The sequence below is a fragment of the Sorex araneus genome, chromosome 7, assembly GCF_027595985.1.
Source record: "Sorex araneus isolate mSorAra2 chromosome 7, mSorAra2.pri, whole genome shotgun sequence".
In the NCBI taxonomy this organism is placed as follows: Eukaryota; Metazoa; Chordata; class Mammalia; order Eulipotyphla; family Soricidae; genus Sorex; species Sorex araneus.
In genome coordinates this window covers 34,219,537-34,236,815 of record NC_073308.1, presented here as the reverse complement: position 1 = coordinate 34,236,815, position 17,279 = coordinate 34,219,537, and the positions used below count along the sequence as shown (strand labels likewise).

At 40.3% G+C, this 17,279-nt stretch overlaps 1 protein-coding gene across 4 annotated transcripts in view; it reads right to left on the bottom strand.

Moving 5' to 3' along the window:
• The window catches only part of CAMSAP2 (calmodulin regulated spectrin associated protein family member 2), an 83,217-nt gene that overhangs the window by 18,020 nt on the left and 47,918 nt on the right, over positions 1-17,279 (bottom strand). For 2 of the 4 annotated variants that reach the window (XM_055144327.1, XM_055144328.1), the window contains exons 3-9: positions 12,554-12,715; positions 11,306-11,389; positions 10,271-10,303; positions 5,682-5,823; positions 5,065-5,204; positions 3,402-3,495; positions 997-1,093 (exon numbers count right to left, since the gene is read on the bottom strand). In XM_055144327.1, coding sequence (XP_055000302.1) covers positions 997-1,093; positions 3,402-3,495; positions 5,065-5,204; positions 5,682-5,823; positions 10,271-10,303; positions 11,306-11,389; positions 12,554-12,715 — 752 coding nt within the window. The remainder of the gene's footprint in view (positions 1-996; positions 1,094-3,401; positions 3,496-5,064; positions 5,205-5,681; positions 5,824-10,270; positions 10,304-11,305; positions 11,390-12,553; positions 12,716-17,279) is intronic. The other 2 variants (XM_055144329.1, XM_055144330.1) reach the window with 1 other exon arrangement.

Genomic DNA, 17,279 nt, shown 5'->3' with positions numbered 1-17,279 from the left:
AAAGATGTGCCCGGAGTCGGAGGTTCTTTGTTCTCTTAACCACTTCTTCGATGCCCTTGAAGGCGTTCCACGCTGCTCTCTTTCACCTGCACAGTTTTGGCACCAAATTGTTCCTCATGTTGAGTTCTCGACCCAGGTACACATAGCTGCTTCATTCGGAGATGTTCGTTCCACTGAGAGTAAATGGAACGTCAGGGACTAGTTCGTTTTTCATAAACATCGTTTTGCTGAGATTCAGCTGCAGTCCGACCTTTCCACACTTGTGGTCGAAATCAGTCAGCATTTGTGCCGCTTGGCTAATGTTTGATGTTATGAGAATGATGTCATCAGTGAAGCGGAGGTGGTGTAGTTGCCGACTGTCTATCTTCCCATTCCTTCCCATTCCAGTCGTCGCATGATGTTCTCGAGGGCGGCACTGAAGAGTTTCGGTGAAATGGTATCACCGTGCCGAACCCCTTTTTACGTCGATGATCACTTTCTTGTGAATGGTGAGATCCTGGTGGTGAATCCGTAATACAGCTCAAGGAAGATCTTGATGTACTGAATTTGAATGCCCTGTTTGGCTAGGGCTTCGATGACTGCTTCAGTCTCAACAGAATCAAAGGCCTTCTCTAAATCGATGAACTTAGACAGACCAGCATCTTGAACTCTCTTGAAACTTCAATGAGTTTGGTCACTGTGTGGATATGGTCGATTGTGCTGAATCCTTTTCGGAACCCGGCTTGCTCGCATGGTTGTCCTTCGTCTAGTGTTCTGCCTATTCTATTCAGGATGACTCGAGTGAACAACTTGTAGGCTGCTCAGCATATAACCAAGTACGGCCCCGAGCCCTCCTCTCCCCAAAACAGTCTGGCCAAGGAAAGGAAACAAAGGGCCTCGTCCCCAGCACCCAATGTCCCCCAGCAACATTCCCACCCCAAAACTTTTTAAAGTTAAATTAAATTCCATTTTGATTCTATTAGTAAACAGAATGGAAATAGTAATTCTGGAACCAACCTTGAAGGGAAGTCAGAGCTACATGGACTATCCAACACACTTCTTTTGGCACCACTCAAGACAGGAAGCGAAGGCGTAGTATCTTTCACAGGTTCAGCTATAATAAAAGAGAAAAACCTTCAATCACATGTTTACTAGCATATATTTTTGCTTCTTTACAAACAGCTGATAGTCAAACAATTAAAGAGACAGAATTTCTTTGGTTAATAATTAGAACTGGTAGAGCTTACTAATGGTTTCATTTACATTTTTATAATTTCTAGAGGAAGGGTCAATGTACTTTCAACCTTCGACCTAATGTAATCTGATAGCTGTTGAAAAGTTTCAGATGCATTATAGAAAGCTACATGAACATACTTTTATGTTCACTATTATGATGATTACTAAGTCTGTCTTTACTCAATGTTCTCAGAGAACAACCTCAGCTTCTATTATAGGCATTCCTTATTACATAATGGCTCCGTATTCAGAATCTTTTTTTTTCTCCCTATTTTGGGCCACACCCGGCAATGCACAGGGGTAACTCCTGGCTCTGTACTCAGGAATTACTCCTGCGGTCCTCAGGGGACCATATGGGATGCTGGAAATCGAGCCCAGGTCGGCTGCATGCAAGGCAAATGCCCTACCCACTGTGCTATCACTCCAGCCCCTTCGAATCATTTTTAACAGCTTAGAGACAGAACAAGTCTATTTCCATTTTTGCAAACATGCAGATGTTTGCTTGTACTTCTACTGTAATTTGCCTGCAATTATACTTACTAAAGTGAATTGCGCCGCCGCCCCTGCCCCACCGCAAACCTATTACATATTATTTCCTTCTTCAGGTTTTTTAATTTTTTCATTTTTAGGGAAATATAATGGTAATAATAGAGAATAAGGGTAGTAATCTTAGACGTATCAAACTTTGGAGCCCAGTGATAAGAAGCGGTTATGGTGTTTGCCTTGTAATGCGGCTGATATGGGTTTGGTGCATGGTACCCCATATGGCCCCAACCCAGCCGGGAATGATCTCTGATACTGGCATGATGGGATTGAGGTTGGGAAAACTGTACACATGAAAATTAATCATGGCTGATTGTGAAGTTGGGTGCTATGAATAACTGTGTAAATTATAGTATGTACGTACGTATATATATATCTTACCACACTTTGAGTGAAAAAAAGTAGCTAAGAAATAAGAGGTTGGGGACCATGTCTGGCATTGGGGCAGGACAGTTATGGTCAGCAGAAAGAACTGGTTCCACATGTAATGTTGGCAGGAAACTTCTTTAGGATGAACTTAACTATTTAGGCTTATTTTTTATAAACAGAAATAAATGCCTGGTTTTATAATGGAAATCAATGGATCACTGTCTTAGAGATAATGCTGTTCTTAATTTTTAGGATTTCAGTAGTGACCCCTATTGGTTTTACTTGCTTGTTTGTTTTTAGGCTACGTGCAGTGAGGTTCAGTGGGGATTCCTGTCTGTGCACTCAAGGGATCATATGGGATGCTGGGGACTGAACCCAGGTGGACTACATGCAAGGCAAGCACCCTATCTACTGTATTACTACTTCAGTCTATTTTTATTCTTATGTGCAACTAATAATAATAATTTTTTAAAGACCTACCAAGTTTACACACATACCCCTATAATTTTTGGGAGGGAATGGGGGCTGAGACCACACCTGGTAGTAGTGCTCAGGACCTACTCCCGGCTCAGTGCCGCACTGCTCCTAGGGGTGCTCTGTGGAGCATGCTGAACCAGAGGCCAAATCAGGGCTGGCCACATGCAAGGTAAGTACCTTCACCTCGTGAGTTATCTTTCTGTCCTGACACCCCCTTAATAGTAGTTTAGTGACAAAAACAAACTATAGATTAAAGCCAAGCCATCGTGAGTGTTTCCTGGGTAACAATATCAAAAACTTAAAATCTAGTAGAGAATTAAAAGCTAATGATGAGGGTAAAAAATTTAAAAAGGCAAGACAAAGTGGGCAAAAAAAAAGGCTGGAGCTATAGCACAGGGATAGGGTGCCTTGCATGAGACCGACCTGGGTTCAATTTCCAGCAACCCATATGGTCCCCCAAGCACCACCAGGAGTAATTCCTGAGTTCATGAGCCTGGAGTAACAACCCCTGTGCATCGTTGGGTGTGACTCAAAAAGCAAAAAAAGCAAAAAAACCTCAATCAACCAAACAAAAACAAAGTGGGCAAAAAATTAAAGCTAAAAGTTTCATAATAGCCTGAAATCAGAACCATTTTCTGCATTTGCTTTTTCTTTCCTATATCACCTCTCTCAGAAAATTTAGTGGCTTAAAATATTCAGAATTTATCAAGGTTAACTGCTAAAACTTGATATTAGTAGGAAAGTTTTTCACATTTTGTCTGTTTCCAGGAACACTGAAAGTTCAGAAGACCGATTACCTCCCTGCGGATGAACAACTCGAGGCTGCACAAATGAAGGCTTCACCACCTCAAACCACCAGAAGAGTTCTGCCATGAACACCAGATAATTACTCTGGCAAGAGAGTTAAGGAAATTAAAGGAAAAATTAGGCATATAGCTAAATTATACAAGCATTGTATATAGATGTTTAAAGTCAACAGTAATCCAGAAATTAAATAGCACAAAGGTTGATGGGCTGTCTTAATAATTTAGAAATAAAACATTTATACTATTTACCTAATTTGAAAAGTCATTAGTAAGGATAAATCAACAAAGTCACTATCCTTTTGTTATTTATTTTTGAAAGCAATAATTTCTTAAATATCCTACAAACAAATAAGATTAAGAGGTTCTTTGGGAGCACATTTCCACCACAAGTTTGTATTTTTAAATGTCTACATAAAAGCTATAAACACAAAGAATTATTTTACTTATAGAACTTGGTAAATTTAAAAACAAAACAAATCCTCTTATAATAATCTGAAGTAACATCATGCCTTTTAAATTTGAGGTAACTGGCATCTAAGAAAACTGTTATTATCAAACTGATTAATACTGAACAGGTGACGTGCTTCAGAATGAAATCTCAGCACAGTCAGTAAGCCCTGATACCCACTGGGTGTAGTCCAGAAACAAACAGAAATCATGGGGCCATATAGAGTGCTAGGGACTGAATCCAGGTTGGCGCTTGCAAGGCAAGTGCTCTACCTCCTGTCCCAGGACTCCAGACCCGGGACTCATACTGCTTGAAAGAACAGCAGGAGCAGAGACAGAAAGGGCTCAGCAGACCAGAGAACAGACTCTGCTTGCTGCAGGCCCCATGTTCCAACCCTGCACCACATGGGCTTCCAGATGACCACCAGGAGTGAACCCGGGGCACAACCTGGAAAAAGACCCTGAGCATTACTCGTGTGCGTCCCACCAAACAAAATAATAATAGAACAATAGTAATAATGATCTAAAGTAAGGAAGTATGAAATATTCTAAAGCAAGGAACAAATGGCTAACACATTGGATTCTTTTTTAAAAGTCTCGTTTCCAGATTATTTTAGTTTTCTTCTCTCTTTCTTGGTTTTTGTCTCAAGTTCTGGGACCTGAATGATTTCATGCTCCCAGATTATTCTATCCTCCCGCTAAAAGCGTTAACTAATTTTCCCGTTGGGCTCAAATTGTACTATATGATGTCAGTATTTATCTATGACCCACAAACAGTTAATGGTTATTATCCTCCACTTTGCTAACAGTACAAAGACATCTGTATAAATAATCTAATAGTGTTGGGGTCAGAGAAACAGCACTCCCTAAGTGTGCCAGGCATGGCCCCCAAATACCCAGCCCCAAATCTAAGACTAGATTCCAAAAAGAACATTCACAGGATGTTGAATTTTTTGTTTGTTTGTTTTTGGGTCACATGCGGCGGTGCTCAGGGGACCATATGGGATGCTGGGAACTGAACGTGGGTTGGGAGTGTGCAAGACAAATGCCCTACCCACTGTGCTATCGCTCCAGCCCCTCAAAAACTTTTCTAAATAAAATAACAAATGAAATGACAGCTAGAGTTAATTTGTAAGTTTGAAATGCATAGGTCACTTGCATATCTAATTGATTTTTAACAAAATGCAAAGGACAAAGAATAAGTTACCTTTATGGATGAAGCAGCATAGAGCATATCTTCCAGGGTAAAATGGCAACACTGATTCAAATACTCTTGGCAAAATTCTTGAATCAGCTGCAGATTATACAGGCTATCAGCCAAAGACATTGTTTCCTTTAAGCAAATATCTTGAAATAGGAAAAGAGCAGGGTGATAAATTTGTGTTAATCTGGTAATATCATTTATTCTCTTCCTCTCTCTTTTTCTCCTTCTCCCTTTCTTTTCTCTCTCTTCCTCTCCTTCTTTTCTTTCTTTCTACATGTGGCTGTGTTCAGGGCTTATCCTTGGTGGGCTCTGAGGACCATATGGGGTGCTGGGGATAGACCCCAGGTTAGCTGTGTGCAAGGTGGGCACCCTACCTGCTGTCTTATTCTCCAGCCCTCATAGCCATTTCATAATTAGCGACTTGGTGAAAATACATAATTATATGCCATCTATTTAACACACACACACACACACACACAGCAGGTTCTACTTTTCTCAACTCTCTTGCTATAATTTTGTGTAAATATTTTTTTGAAGAAAAGGTTTCATTATCTTATCTTAAATGTTATCTTCAAGATTTACCACTTATAGTTCAGAAAATATTTAACTGGAGCACTTACCCTCTAATCTGATAACACCAGGACAGTAGAAATGAATAAGGGCAGCTAAAGCACAGCCATCTGTACCATCTTTCAACAAATTTTCTACCAATGGAATGCAAGGTAATTGTTTAAGCAAAGTTTGCTCTTTCCTGTAACGAGCCTGCAATAAAAGAAAACACCCCCCCAAAAAAGACACAACTAAGTATTAAACATATAAGAAAAAAGTGTTGTAGATTCTAAGCACCAACATCCTTTTTTTTTTTTTTTTCTTTTTGGATTGGACTAGAGTGGTAGCACAGCAGACAGGGTGTTTGCCTGGCACGCAGCCGACCTGGGTTCAATTCCTCCGTCCTTCTTGGAGAGCCCGGCAAGCTACTGAGAGTATCCCGCCCGCACGGCAGAGCCTGGCAAGCACCCTGTGGCGTATTCGACATGCCAAAACTAGTAACAAGTCTCACAATGGAGAGGTGACTAGTGCCCACTCAAGCAAATCGATGAACAACAGGATGACAGTGCTACTGTGCAGTGCTACTTTTTGGGTCACATCTGGCAATACTCAAGGGTTACTCCTGGCTCTGTACTCAGGAATTACTCCTGACGGTGTTCAGGGAACCATACGGGGACATGGGGATTGAACATGGGTCAGTTGCATGCAAGGTAAACACTCAATCCACTGTATTATCTCTCTGGCCACCAACATCCTTCTTTAGAAATAACAATATCTATATCTATTTCTTTACTAAAATTAAATATATAGCACAACACTAGTTTGACATTAAATACTGTAACATTATATTGTTAACTTACATAAACCTAATTGAGTTTTTTATTAACTATGGACTTGCAGGGGTTTAGCTTTATACTTCCACAGATGTTCAGTTTCCCTCAACCCCAGGACCTGAGTAACAATCATACCCCTATCAAAAAGACCCGTCTCTTCTTCACCCCTTCCTGGTCTCCATGTCCCCTCTAGTAGATTCAGGGTTGGAGTTACTTTGGGTGGGTTTTGCCAATTCATTCACTTTAGGTACTCAGTAACTGTTTTTTATTTTCTTATTTCACTAAGTAGAATCACCTTAAGATCCATTCATTTTGTACAAAAATAGTCCAAATATTAAAAAACTTACACAGAGCTAGCAGTAACAAAAGGTTAGCTATTATTATCTATTAGACCTTCTAAAACCAAGAAAAATACTGAGGAGTTCATGAAAAGGCATATTCAAATACTACATTAAATTTACCATTATATTGGTTACTGATATTTAAGTAGTCTTAAAAAATAATCTTTTAAACTAACTTTTATTGGATAATTAAAATATAATAATGAAATAAAAATCCTGTGAAAATAAAAATAGAAAAATAATTTACTCAAAGAGAGCATTGAATATTTGGAGGTAAGGCTAGATTTCATTTGGATTTATACTGGGGCCCTACCTGGCAAAGCTTAGGGGCCACTCCCGGGTCACTGCTCTAGGGACCATGAGATGCTAGGACTGACTCCAGGCCTCCTATAAGTAACACATATGCTCCAGCTCTTTGAGTCATCATCTCTCATTAGAGTCCCCATAAATGATGCGCTCAGAAAGCACATACATTAGTGAAGGAGACATTTACTCTTATATCTCTGTCTACTCAAGAATAAAATCAAGGGCCAAGGAGAAAACACAGGGATTAGGGCACGTGTCTTGCATGTGCCCAACTAGGGTTTGATCCCTAGTACCACATGGTCTACCTAAGCAGAGCTGGGTCCATTCCAAGAGGCTCCCTGAGTAACACATATTTATTTTATTTATTTACTTTTTTTGAGTAATGCCTGTGGAGGATCCCCACAAAAGAACAAAGTTTGAGTCAAAAAAAACAAAAAAAACACACCAAAACAAAACAGTCCCTCCTCTTGGAGAATTTTGGAAGAATCTGGAAGAATTTGCTCATGAACCAGTGTGATTATATCTCTATATTTACTATTTTTTCCAAGTCCATATTTTTTAAAAAATTAGACATCTATATTTAATGGTATATTCCAAACTATACCTGTATTTAGAAAAAAATTACTTACATGCACTATATAAAGTCTTTTAATTGATTACTGAGTTTTACAGAATCCTTAGAAAGATTCCTCACTTTGCTGTTAGGAGACTGTTTAAAAATCAACCATAAAACAAAACTAAACAAAAAAGAGGAGAGAAGAGGGATGAGGGGAGAGGAGAGCAGAGGTGAGAGAAGGGAGAGAGAGGTTAAAAAAAAAAATCAACCAAACAAAAAAAACTGAAATCAACCAGTAGCATCTTCTAGCTTTCCCACATTTCGTAAGCATAGTTCCAGATCCTTACACCTTTTACTAATCTTGGTTTGAGAGCCACAACTAGTGGTGCTCAGGGGTTATTCCTGGTTCTGTACTCAGGGATTACTCCTGCTGATGCTCGGGGACAGTATGAGATGCTGGGGATTGAATTCCGGGTGGCTACATGAAAAGCAAGCGCCTTAACCTGCTGTACTACTGCTCTGGCCCTCACACCTTTAATCTGACCAGTTAAAATAATACTGTCTTGGGGGCTGGAGCAATAGCACAGTAGGTAGGGTGTTTGCCTTGCACACAGCCGACCTGGGTTCAATTCCCAGCATCCCATATGGTCCCCTGAGCACCACCAGGAGTAATTCCTGAGTGCAGAGCCAGGAGTAACCCCTGTTCATCACCACGTGTGACCCAAAAAGAAAAAAAAATTAAAAAAATAAAATAATATTGTCTCTTGGAAATGCCATCAAATCACTGCGCTCAGTCTCCAAGTTACCAGATCTCCAAGACAAGATTGATTTTGGCCTACAGTCTAACTTAAACTGAGCTGAGTGCTTAGGGTCATGAAACAACTGAATTGTGTAACTTTTCTGATGCAAAAAAACAAACAAAACTCCTACATATCTCTCCCAAGTAGCACCTCTATACAATGCATGCACATGCACACATGCACCCATACAGTTTTACTTGGCTTTAGTCATGAATGTACACAGTTTAAAAAAGACAAGATTTATGATTGGCATGCCAAAACATTTTCCTGAAGATTACAATCTAAAATATGTATCAGATAAATCAACTTTTCACTTTTTTGTCACGTGCAACTCTTGGAAAGCTATTATTCAATCCATGCCAAGTTTTGACTTTTTTGGTTTTTTTTTTTTTTTTTGGCCTACACCTGGCAATGCTCAGGGTTTATTCCTGATGCTGCACTCAAGAATTACTACTGGTGGAATGCCAGGTATCAAACCCAAATTGGCTGTGTGCAAGGCAAATGCCATGTTTTCATCTTTATATTGGAACAAGTTCTATATTTTACAAACTTGCTGCACTGAAATATTCCCTATTCTTCCCACACTTCCAAGGTGCCTCAGATTTATATTTTTTGACATTATGATGCATTTCTGATTTATGCTTTCATGGGCATAAAATATTTCTTTTTTTTTTTTTTTTTTTGCTTTTTGGGTCACACCTGGCAATGCACAGGGGTTACTCCTGGCTCTGCACTCAGGAACCACCCCTGGCTGTGCTCAGGGGACCATATGGGATGCTGGGATTTGAACCCGGGTCGGCTGCGTGCAAGGCAAACGCCCTACCCGCTGTGCTATCTCTCCAGCCCCAATCTTTTTTTTTTGGCTTTTTGGGTCACACCTGGCGATGCACAGGGGTTACTCCTGGCTCTGCACTCAGGAATTACCCCTGGCTGTGCTCAGGGGACCATATGGGATGCTGGGATTTGAACCCAGGTCGGCCGCGGGCAAGGCAAACGCCCTACCCGCTGTGCTATCTCTCCAGCCCCTCATGGGCATAAAATATTTCTAAAGCAAGTCATCCCTCCACCTCACAGCCCCTTCCACAATACTTGATCCTAAATTATTAACCCTTAAAGTCAAACCAGTATGAATATCGTTTAGGTCTAATAATAGTAAGGACACTGAAAACCTACAGATTTTTTTTTTTTACCAAACAAAAAGCATACTCTATAATTCAAACTACAGAGGGTCTTCAAAAATAGCTTATAAAATACAAATTACTTATCCGTGTAACTCATACTTTTACTAAATTTATTAGGACCCCCCCATATTCACACTTGGTTTTTATCTATTTCATGGTACCAGGGATAGGACTCATGGCCCACACACGAGGACAGCTCTACTGCTGAGCTACAGTCATGGTTATCTATATTCACACTTTAAAAATCTAGTCTGGGAAGTATTTTTCCCCGATTTTCTGGGCCACACCCGGCAGTGCTCCAGGCTCAATCCTGGCTGTGTGCTTGGGGAACCATAGGGGGTTCTGGAAACCAAACCTGGGTCAGCTGCATGCAAGGAAGTGCCCTCGCTGCTGTACTCTCTCTCCGACCCCTAGTCTGGGAATATTGACAAGATAAGCAAAAGGATGTGTACCCCTTAAATTTTTTTTTGAACTTCTATTCCATACTTTGGTTAGGTTTTATTTAATTTTTCCATTTTCCATGTATAATCAAATACCTTAAAATCCAATCTCTATGCATTGTATCAAATGATACAGCAGCAAAGGCATTAACCCCTACAATTACAATTCTGGAAAGCAAATTGAAATAGCTGGGTAAACTTACTGGAACCAGTTTCCAAAACCATTTGGAAGGAGACTTCAGAGAAAGCAGGGAGAAAAAAAAGGGAAAGCAAAAGGTAAAAGTAAAGTTATCAGAAAGATTTTCAATAAACATGTTACTAAAGCTTCTAATGTGGAGCTCCAAACTTATAGTTCACATATCTTTTAGACATTAATGCTGCAGTGAAAAATATATTTTCAGTGATAAAGACCACCACTTTATTGTCCCCCCTTTTTTTCCCAGTATACATTTTTATTTTCAGAATACCAAGATATGTTGTGTATTTTAGCAGTAAAATTTTTTATTCAGGTTCTAGAATCATGCAAGGAAATTTGTATGACAAAAGAAAAATCACAAAAGGGAAGTAGAATGAGTCCAGGGCTGAATTTGCAATCATTACAATAAGCAGAAGTAGATCATGTATGGCAAGGCAATATTCTTCCCAAAGGGTAAAGAAGATTATTTCAAATAAGTGTGCAGAAAAAGCAAATACGAATACAGCACTGAACAAGGTCGTTTTTTTCAACAAAATAACTTCAACTAATTAGAGAGAGCAGGGAAGAAACACTAGTTGGCAATACTTTCCATTTAATATTTTTGTAGTCTATATAGCAAGAAAGCAAGTACTTACATTAATAGGACATAAGTGCTATTTTACTCTTTAGTGGTTTTCAAAAAGTATAATTCTACTTCTTTTAAAGACAAAGGGAACTGGGATGTGGCTTGACAGTAAAGCCAAGCCTCACATATGAGTCCTGGGTTTGAACCCTAACAACACACACACACACACACACACACACACACACACACACACACACACACACACACACACACACACACACACACACACACACACACACACACACACACACGTGAGTGCGCGCGAATACAATTTCTCTTCTATTTCTACTAAGTATATGTTGCATAGCATTCTGGGATACAGCTACCACTGGAAAGCATTTTAATGAATACAACTATTAAAACTGCTCCAGATTGTGAATATGTGAACAAACAGAATCTCATAAAGGCTGTTTTTACCTTTTGACCTACTGGAGCTTCAACTGTGTGATGTTCTTTCAACTTCTGTTCTTGCTCCATTATGTCTTTCAAGTGTTCGTTTACCTTCAAAATTAAAGAAAAAATTAAAATAATGGTACGTTTAAATATAAAATAATCATCTTAAGAGCCTTTGTCAGATTCTGTTATCAAGTATCAATATCACTCAAATGGAAATTTCATTTTACCAATCAGGAAAATTAGTTTACAACAGATAATTTGTTTTCTCTCCTAAAAAAAGAATTCATTAATTTTTCAAATACTTGTTGAATACCTGTTATATGTTGGAAACTATCTGCAGTACTAGAGAAAAGAGGTACTAACTTCACTCAGTCTTAATGCTTATTATTTAGTAATAATCATTTAGTAAACAAATTTTTGCTTAAAAGTAAAAAAAAAAAAAAAAAACAAATTTTGGTTTTAGAGCCATACCCAGCTGTGCTCAGGGTTCACTTTGGCTCTGCTCAGGGATCAATCCCGGCATATGCAGTGTAAGTGGCTACCTGCTATACTTGCTCTAAAGAGCATTTTTTGTTTTGTTCTGTGGGCCACGAATGGCTGTGCTCAGGGAGAAGGCTCAAGCAATCAGAGCACACACTTTCTGCATGTAGGAGCTCTAGATTTGATCCTCTGTGTTACTGGTAGTGGTTTCTGAGCATCACTGGTGTAGTGCCCAGAAATAATATGTAAGTAGAAAATAAGAGCTGGGAGATCTATTTTGGAAAGAATGGTTCTATCAGAGAAGGTCTCTAAAGAAGTAATGAGAAGCTGAGACCTAAAGACAAGACACTCTTTGTTGGAAAATAACAAATACAAAAACTTGGGGGTTGGAAAAATAGAACAGGGACCTAGGTGCTTGCCTTGCATATAGCTGACCCTGGTTTGATTCTTGGACATCCAAGATCAATCAAATTCAACACAGTGAATTTGGTACTGGTAAGGATCTGGCTTGATTTTTGCCGAAACCTCCCATGTGGTGGAGAGTAAAGGGACTCTCTCAAGACATCTGTTATATAGGTCCGGCTATTCTACACCCAAGAGGTCCCCATCATCACCTGTCACCTCAAATGGCCCTACCTCACTACTACCACAGAGCGGTTCAACATTTCCACAAATAAATCTAGGTGAACAAGACACTCGGTCTATATAGCACGGCAATGTCTAAACAAGGATTTCACCTTTCCTGGTTGTAAGACACTCATTTTTAATTCAGTGTGTACATATTCCTACCTTATTGATCCAGTACATGACAGCATCTTCAATATCATAGGGTAGATCTGTGGCTTGAAAAAAAGCCGAATACTGTTGCGCACACGCAATTACTTTCTCGACACTGACCATTTCTACAGTGTAAGCCATCATTAGGGTATCTATCATGGCCAAATGAGCACTCTGGAAAAAAAAGTCACAAAATTATACTTAGAAATTGCTATTTTGAACATTCTTGCATTTTTAAAACTTTATTGTTTAAAATGGAACCACAGTGAGATAGTTACAAAGTTGTTCATGATCGGGTTTCACTCATATAATGTTCCAACACCCATTTCTTCACAAGTGCATTTCCTACTACCAATATCTCCAATTTCCCTCCTGCACACCCCTGGGCCCCCCAGCCCCCATGAAAGGCACTTTTCCTCTCCTCCTCTCTACCTCTCCCTCCCTCTCTCCTTTCTCTCCCTATCTCCCCTCCCCCTCCCCCCTTCCTTTTGGGCATTATGATTTGCAGTAAACTACTGAGGGGTTATCAGATATATCCCTTTACTTACTTTCAACACTCAGTTTCTATTATTATCATACTGGTCCCTTCTCTATCGTAACTGACTTTCGACCCCCACACACTTGTGGCAAGCTTCTAACCACTGACCAGTCCTCCTGGCCCGTTTTTTCTGTCCTTGGATATTAGTTTCATAGTATTTTTTTTTGCTCTTGCATTTTAAAATATTAAATGTATTTTAAAACATAAAAGTGAAATAACAAAAGACTCTGAAAGGAAATCCTTAATAAGAATGCATATGTGTTACACTTTAAAGATGAGCTACCCTGAGGCAAAGAGATAATACAGGGGATAAGGGATAAGGTGCTTGCCTTGCAAACGGCTGATCCCAGTTTGATCCCCAGCATTGTATACGGTCCCCCAAGCACCAAAGTGACCCATGAGCACAGAACTGGTAGTAAGTCCCAAGAACTGCTGGATATGGGCTACCCTCACAATAAGGAAAATGAATTAACTTAAAAAAATATGTTGGGGCTGGAGCAATAGCACAGCAGGTAGGGCGTTTGCCTTGCATGTGGCTGACCCGAGTCGATTCCCAGCATCCCATATGGTCCCCTGAGCACCGCCAGGGGTAATTCCTGAGTGCAGAGCCAGGAGTAACCCCTGTGCATTGCCAGGTGTGACCCAAAGAGAAAAAAAAACCACAACCTAATTTATCAAACACTGAGTTATTATGTTTGAGTTATTATATTCTACTCAAAGGGATCTCAATCTCCCTACTTTTTATAATAGATTATTCAGCATAATTTACAAAATACAAAATCCTTTTTGATTATGCTCCTTCCTCCTCCTTCACACCTACACAGTGGGAATTTACTCCCTGTATATATTTCCAAAATGCTCTCATACCTAACCTCATTTTAGTTTTGTCTTGATTCCAAATCACACAATCTACACCTGTCATAACTGAAGATAAAAATTCATTTTCCTGGCCCCAACTTCTTCTTGATTCCACTGATCCAGGACAGGACTTCATATGGACTTTTATTTTGCTTTGTTAATGTAAATTTTAATTTTATTTTGGGTGGGGGTTGGGTTGGGACCTACATCTGGCAGTGTTGGCTGCATGCAAAGCAAGCAAGCAATATGACCCCTTTATATCTCTCTGGACCCTATTTTGTTTTTGTTTTGGGGCCACACCTGGTGGTACTCAGGGCTTACTCTTGGCTCTATGCTCAGGGGTCACTCCTGTAAGTGCGCAGGGGACCATATGTGGTGCAAGAGAAAATGCACTGGCTGTTTGCAAGTAAGCACCTTATTTCTGTCCTATCTCTGACTCTGGCCGCTGCTGTTTTTCAGATTAAGAAAAAAAAAAAGTTAGGGCTGGAGCAACAGCACATCGGGTAGGGGGTGGGGTGTTTACCTTGCACGCGGCCAACCCGTGTTCAATTCCCAGCATCCCATATGTCCCCTGAGCACCACCAGGAGTAATTCCTGAGTGGAAAGCCAGGAATAACCCCTGTGCATTGCAGGGCGTGACCCGAAAGGCAAAAAAAAAAAAAGTTATATAGTAGTTACATTATGGAGTATATAAAGCAGAGAGTATCCCCTGTGGTAGTATCTACACATCTAGTGTATATTCTTTCCTTCTAGGGGAAAAGGCACACCCAGAGTGCATGGACACTACTCTTGGCAGTGCTCAAGGGAACCTGTGGTGTGAGAGATAGAACAGAGACTTCCACAATCAATGCCTTTAAGACATGTCCCTAACCCTTGGAAGGAATTTTTTGCAAAAGAAGGAAAAAAAATTCAGTATACATCAAGAAAAAGATTTTTTTTTTCCTTTTTGAATCACACCCAGCGATGCACAAGGGTTACTCCTGGCTCTGCACTCAGGAATTACCCCTGGTGGTGCTCAGGGGACCATATGGGATGCTGGGAATCGAACCCAGGTCAGCCACATGCAAGGCAAACTCCCTACCCGCTGTGCTATTGCTCCAGCCCCAAGAAAAAGATTTTTAATTTACGTTTTTTTTTCTTTTCTTGAAATTTTTTTTTTCCTTTTTGGGGTCACTCCTGGAAATGCTCACGGGTTACTCCTGGCTTTGCATTCAGGAACAACTCCTGGTAGTGCTCGGGGGACCATATGGGATGCTGGAAATTGAACCTGGGTCGGCCACATGCAAGGCAAATGCCCTACCTGCTGTGCTATCACTCCAACCCATCTTTTCTTTTTTAAAGCATTACAGACAATTGTATCTTTCCAGGTATAATTTTTCCTTGTGGCGTTAGAAGGCCCCAAAGCAGCTGCATTTTAACATTTGAGCTGGGGATGTAGTTCAGTGGTATTCCCTGCCCCTACAACTGAATCCCACCACCCTTCCCCAGCCTTGTTCAATCCTTAGCACATACAATTTTTAGGGCTGGAGAGACAGTACAATGGGTAGGGCATTTGCCTTGTGTGCAGCTGACCCTAGTTCGATCCCTGGCACCCCACAGGGTCCCCTGAGCCCTGCCAGAAGTGATCTCTAAGTGCAGAACCAGGAGTAAGTACTGAATACCACTGGGAATGGGCCCCCAAAACAAAACAAAACAAAACAAAACTCTAACAACTTTATAAATTATGATTAATATGTTCTCCAGATACACAGTAACAAGTTTTCTCCCCTATCAGGAATGTTACCAGTGTCCCAGGTCAACATTAGGTATCATTGTCTGTATTGGTTTCAAAGTAAAAAATGCAAAACAAACAAACAGAAAAAAAAAAAAACCCAGAAAACAAAAAAACAACCCACCCCACTCTGATTCAGCAGCTTCCATGTCTAGCAATCATTCCTATTTTTTTCCCATTGGAAAATGGCTTCTTTGTTCATATATATTTTTTTCATATATCAAATAGGATGCTCACTTTTATTTATTGATTTGTAAAAGCTTGTAAGTTACCTATATTACTGTGTCATTCAATTAGCAAATACTTTTTCCTAGCTTGCCTTTGGATAGTTAACTTTTTTTTTTTTTTTTGCTTTTTGGGTCACACCTGGCGATGCACAGGGGTTACTTCTGGCTCATGCACTCAGGAATCACTCCTGGCGGTGCTCAGGGGACCATATGGGATGCTGGGAATCGAACCTGGGTTGACCGCGTGCAAGGTAAATGCCCTACCCGCTGTGCTATCACTCCAGCCCCTGGATATTTAACTTTTAAAAAAGTGTATTTCATAGAACATAAGATCTAAATATTTACAGAGTAAATGTGTCGATCTCAAAGGTCTTCTTTATGACTTTAGGATGTGCTCTGTCTGTCTGTCTGTCTGTCTCTCTTTCTCAGAGGAGGTGTGCACACCTGGTGGTACTCAGGGTTTACCTGGCTCTGCACTCAGGAGTCATTCCTGGGGAGTCTTGGGGGACCACACGGGGAGCGAAGTATTGGACTAGCAGCATGCAAGACAAGCACCTTAACCCCTGTACTTCTCTCTCCAGTCTGAGCACTGGTATTAAAGGAAAACTTCCAGATGATGATAAATAATGAGAGCAGCCACTGGAAAAACTGAATTATCTCACTGTACTACACCTAAGGTTGTGGATGTGGCAGAGTGAGTCAAGAGCACTTGCCTCACATACAGGAAATCTGGGTTTGATTCCCACCACCTCCCACATCCAATTACCAAAAAACCAACCAACCAACCAACCAACCAACCAACCAACCAACCAACCAACCAACCAGAAGCGTAGTAACCTGATTACTACTGAACTTCTCTAGTTAGCCAGTAAGACAACTGAGGGCAAGTATAGTGCCTTGAGTGTTTTCCCACGTCCTGCACCTACCATGGTAGTTGGCAAGCAGCATGGGCTGAAGAAAGGAAAGAAGGAAAGACAAAAGAAGCTAGCCTATTGATGCTCACGCCAAAGACTAGGTTTTACATTGGAGATGAGGAAGTGGCTTTGACTATAGGACCAGGGCACCGAAAAAGTTAGCACTTCTATTCAATATGAATACAATTAATCATTACAATACGTAAAGGCAAGCAGATGTTTTGGTAAGTAGATACTTTGCTTCAGGCATGATGCAATGGTAAAACCAAGAGTGACTCTTAGTCTTAGCTTACATGCCAGGTACGTGCTTTATTCATATTTACGTGTATTTATTCATATTTACGTGCTTTATTCATATTACGTGTATTTATTCATATTTACGTGCTTTATTCATATTTAGCTCTTCTCTCTCTGATCTGTACTGAAATAA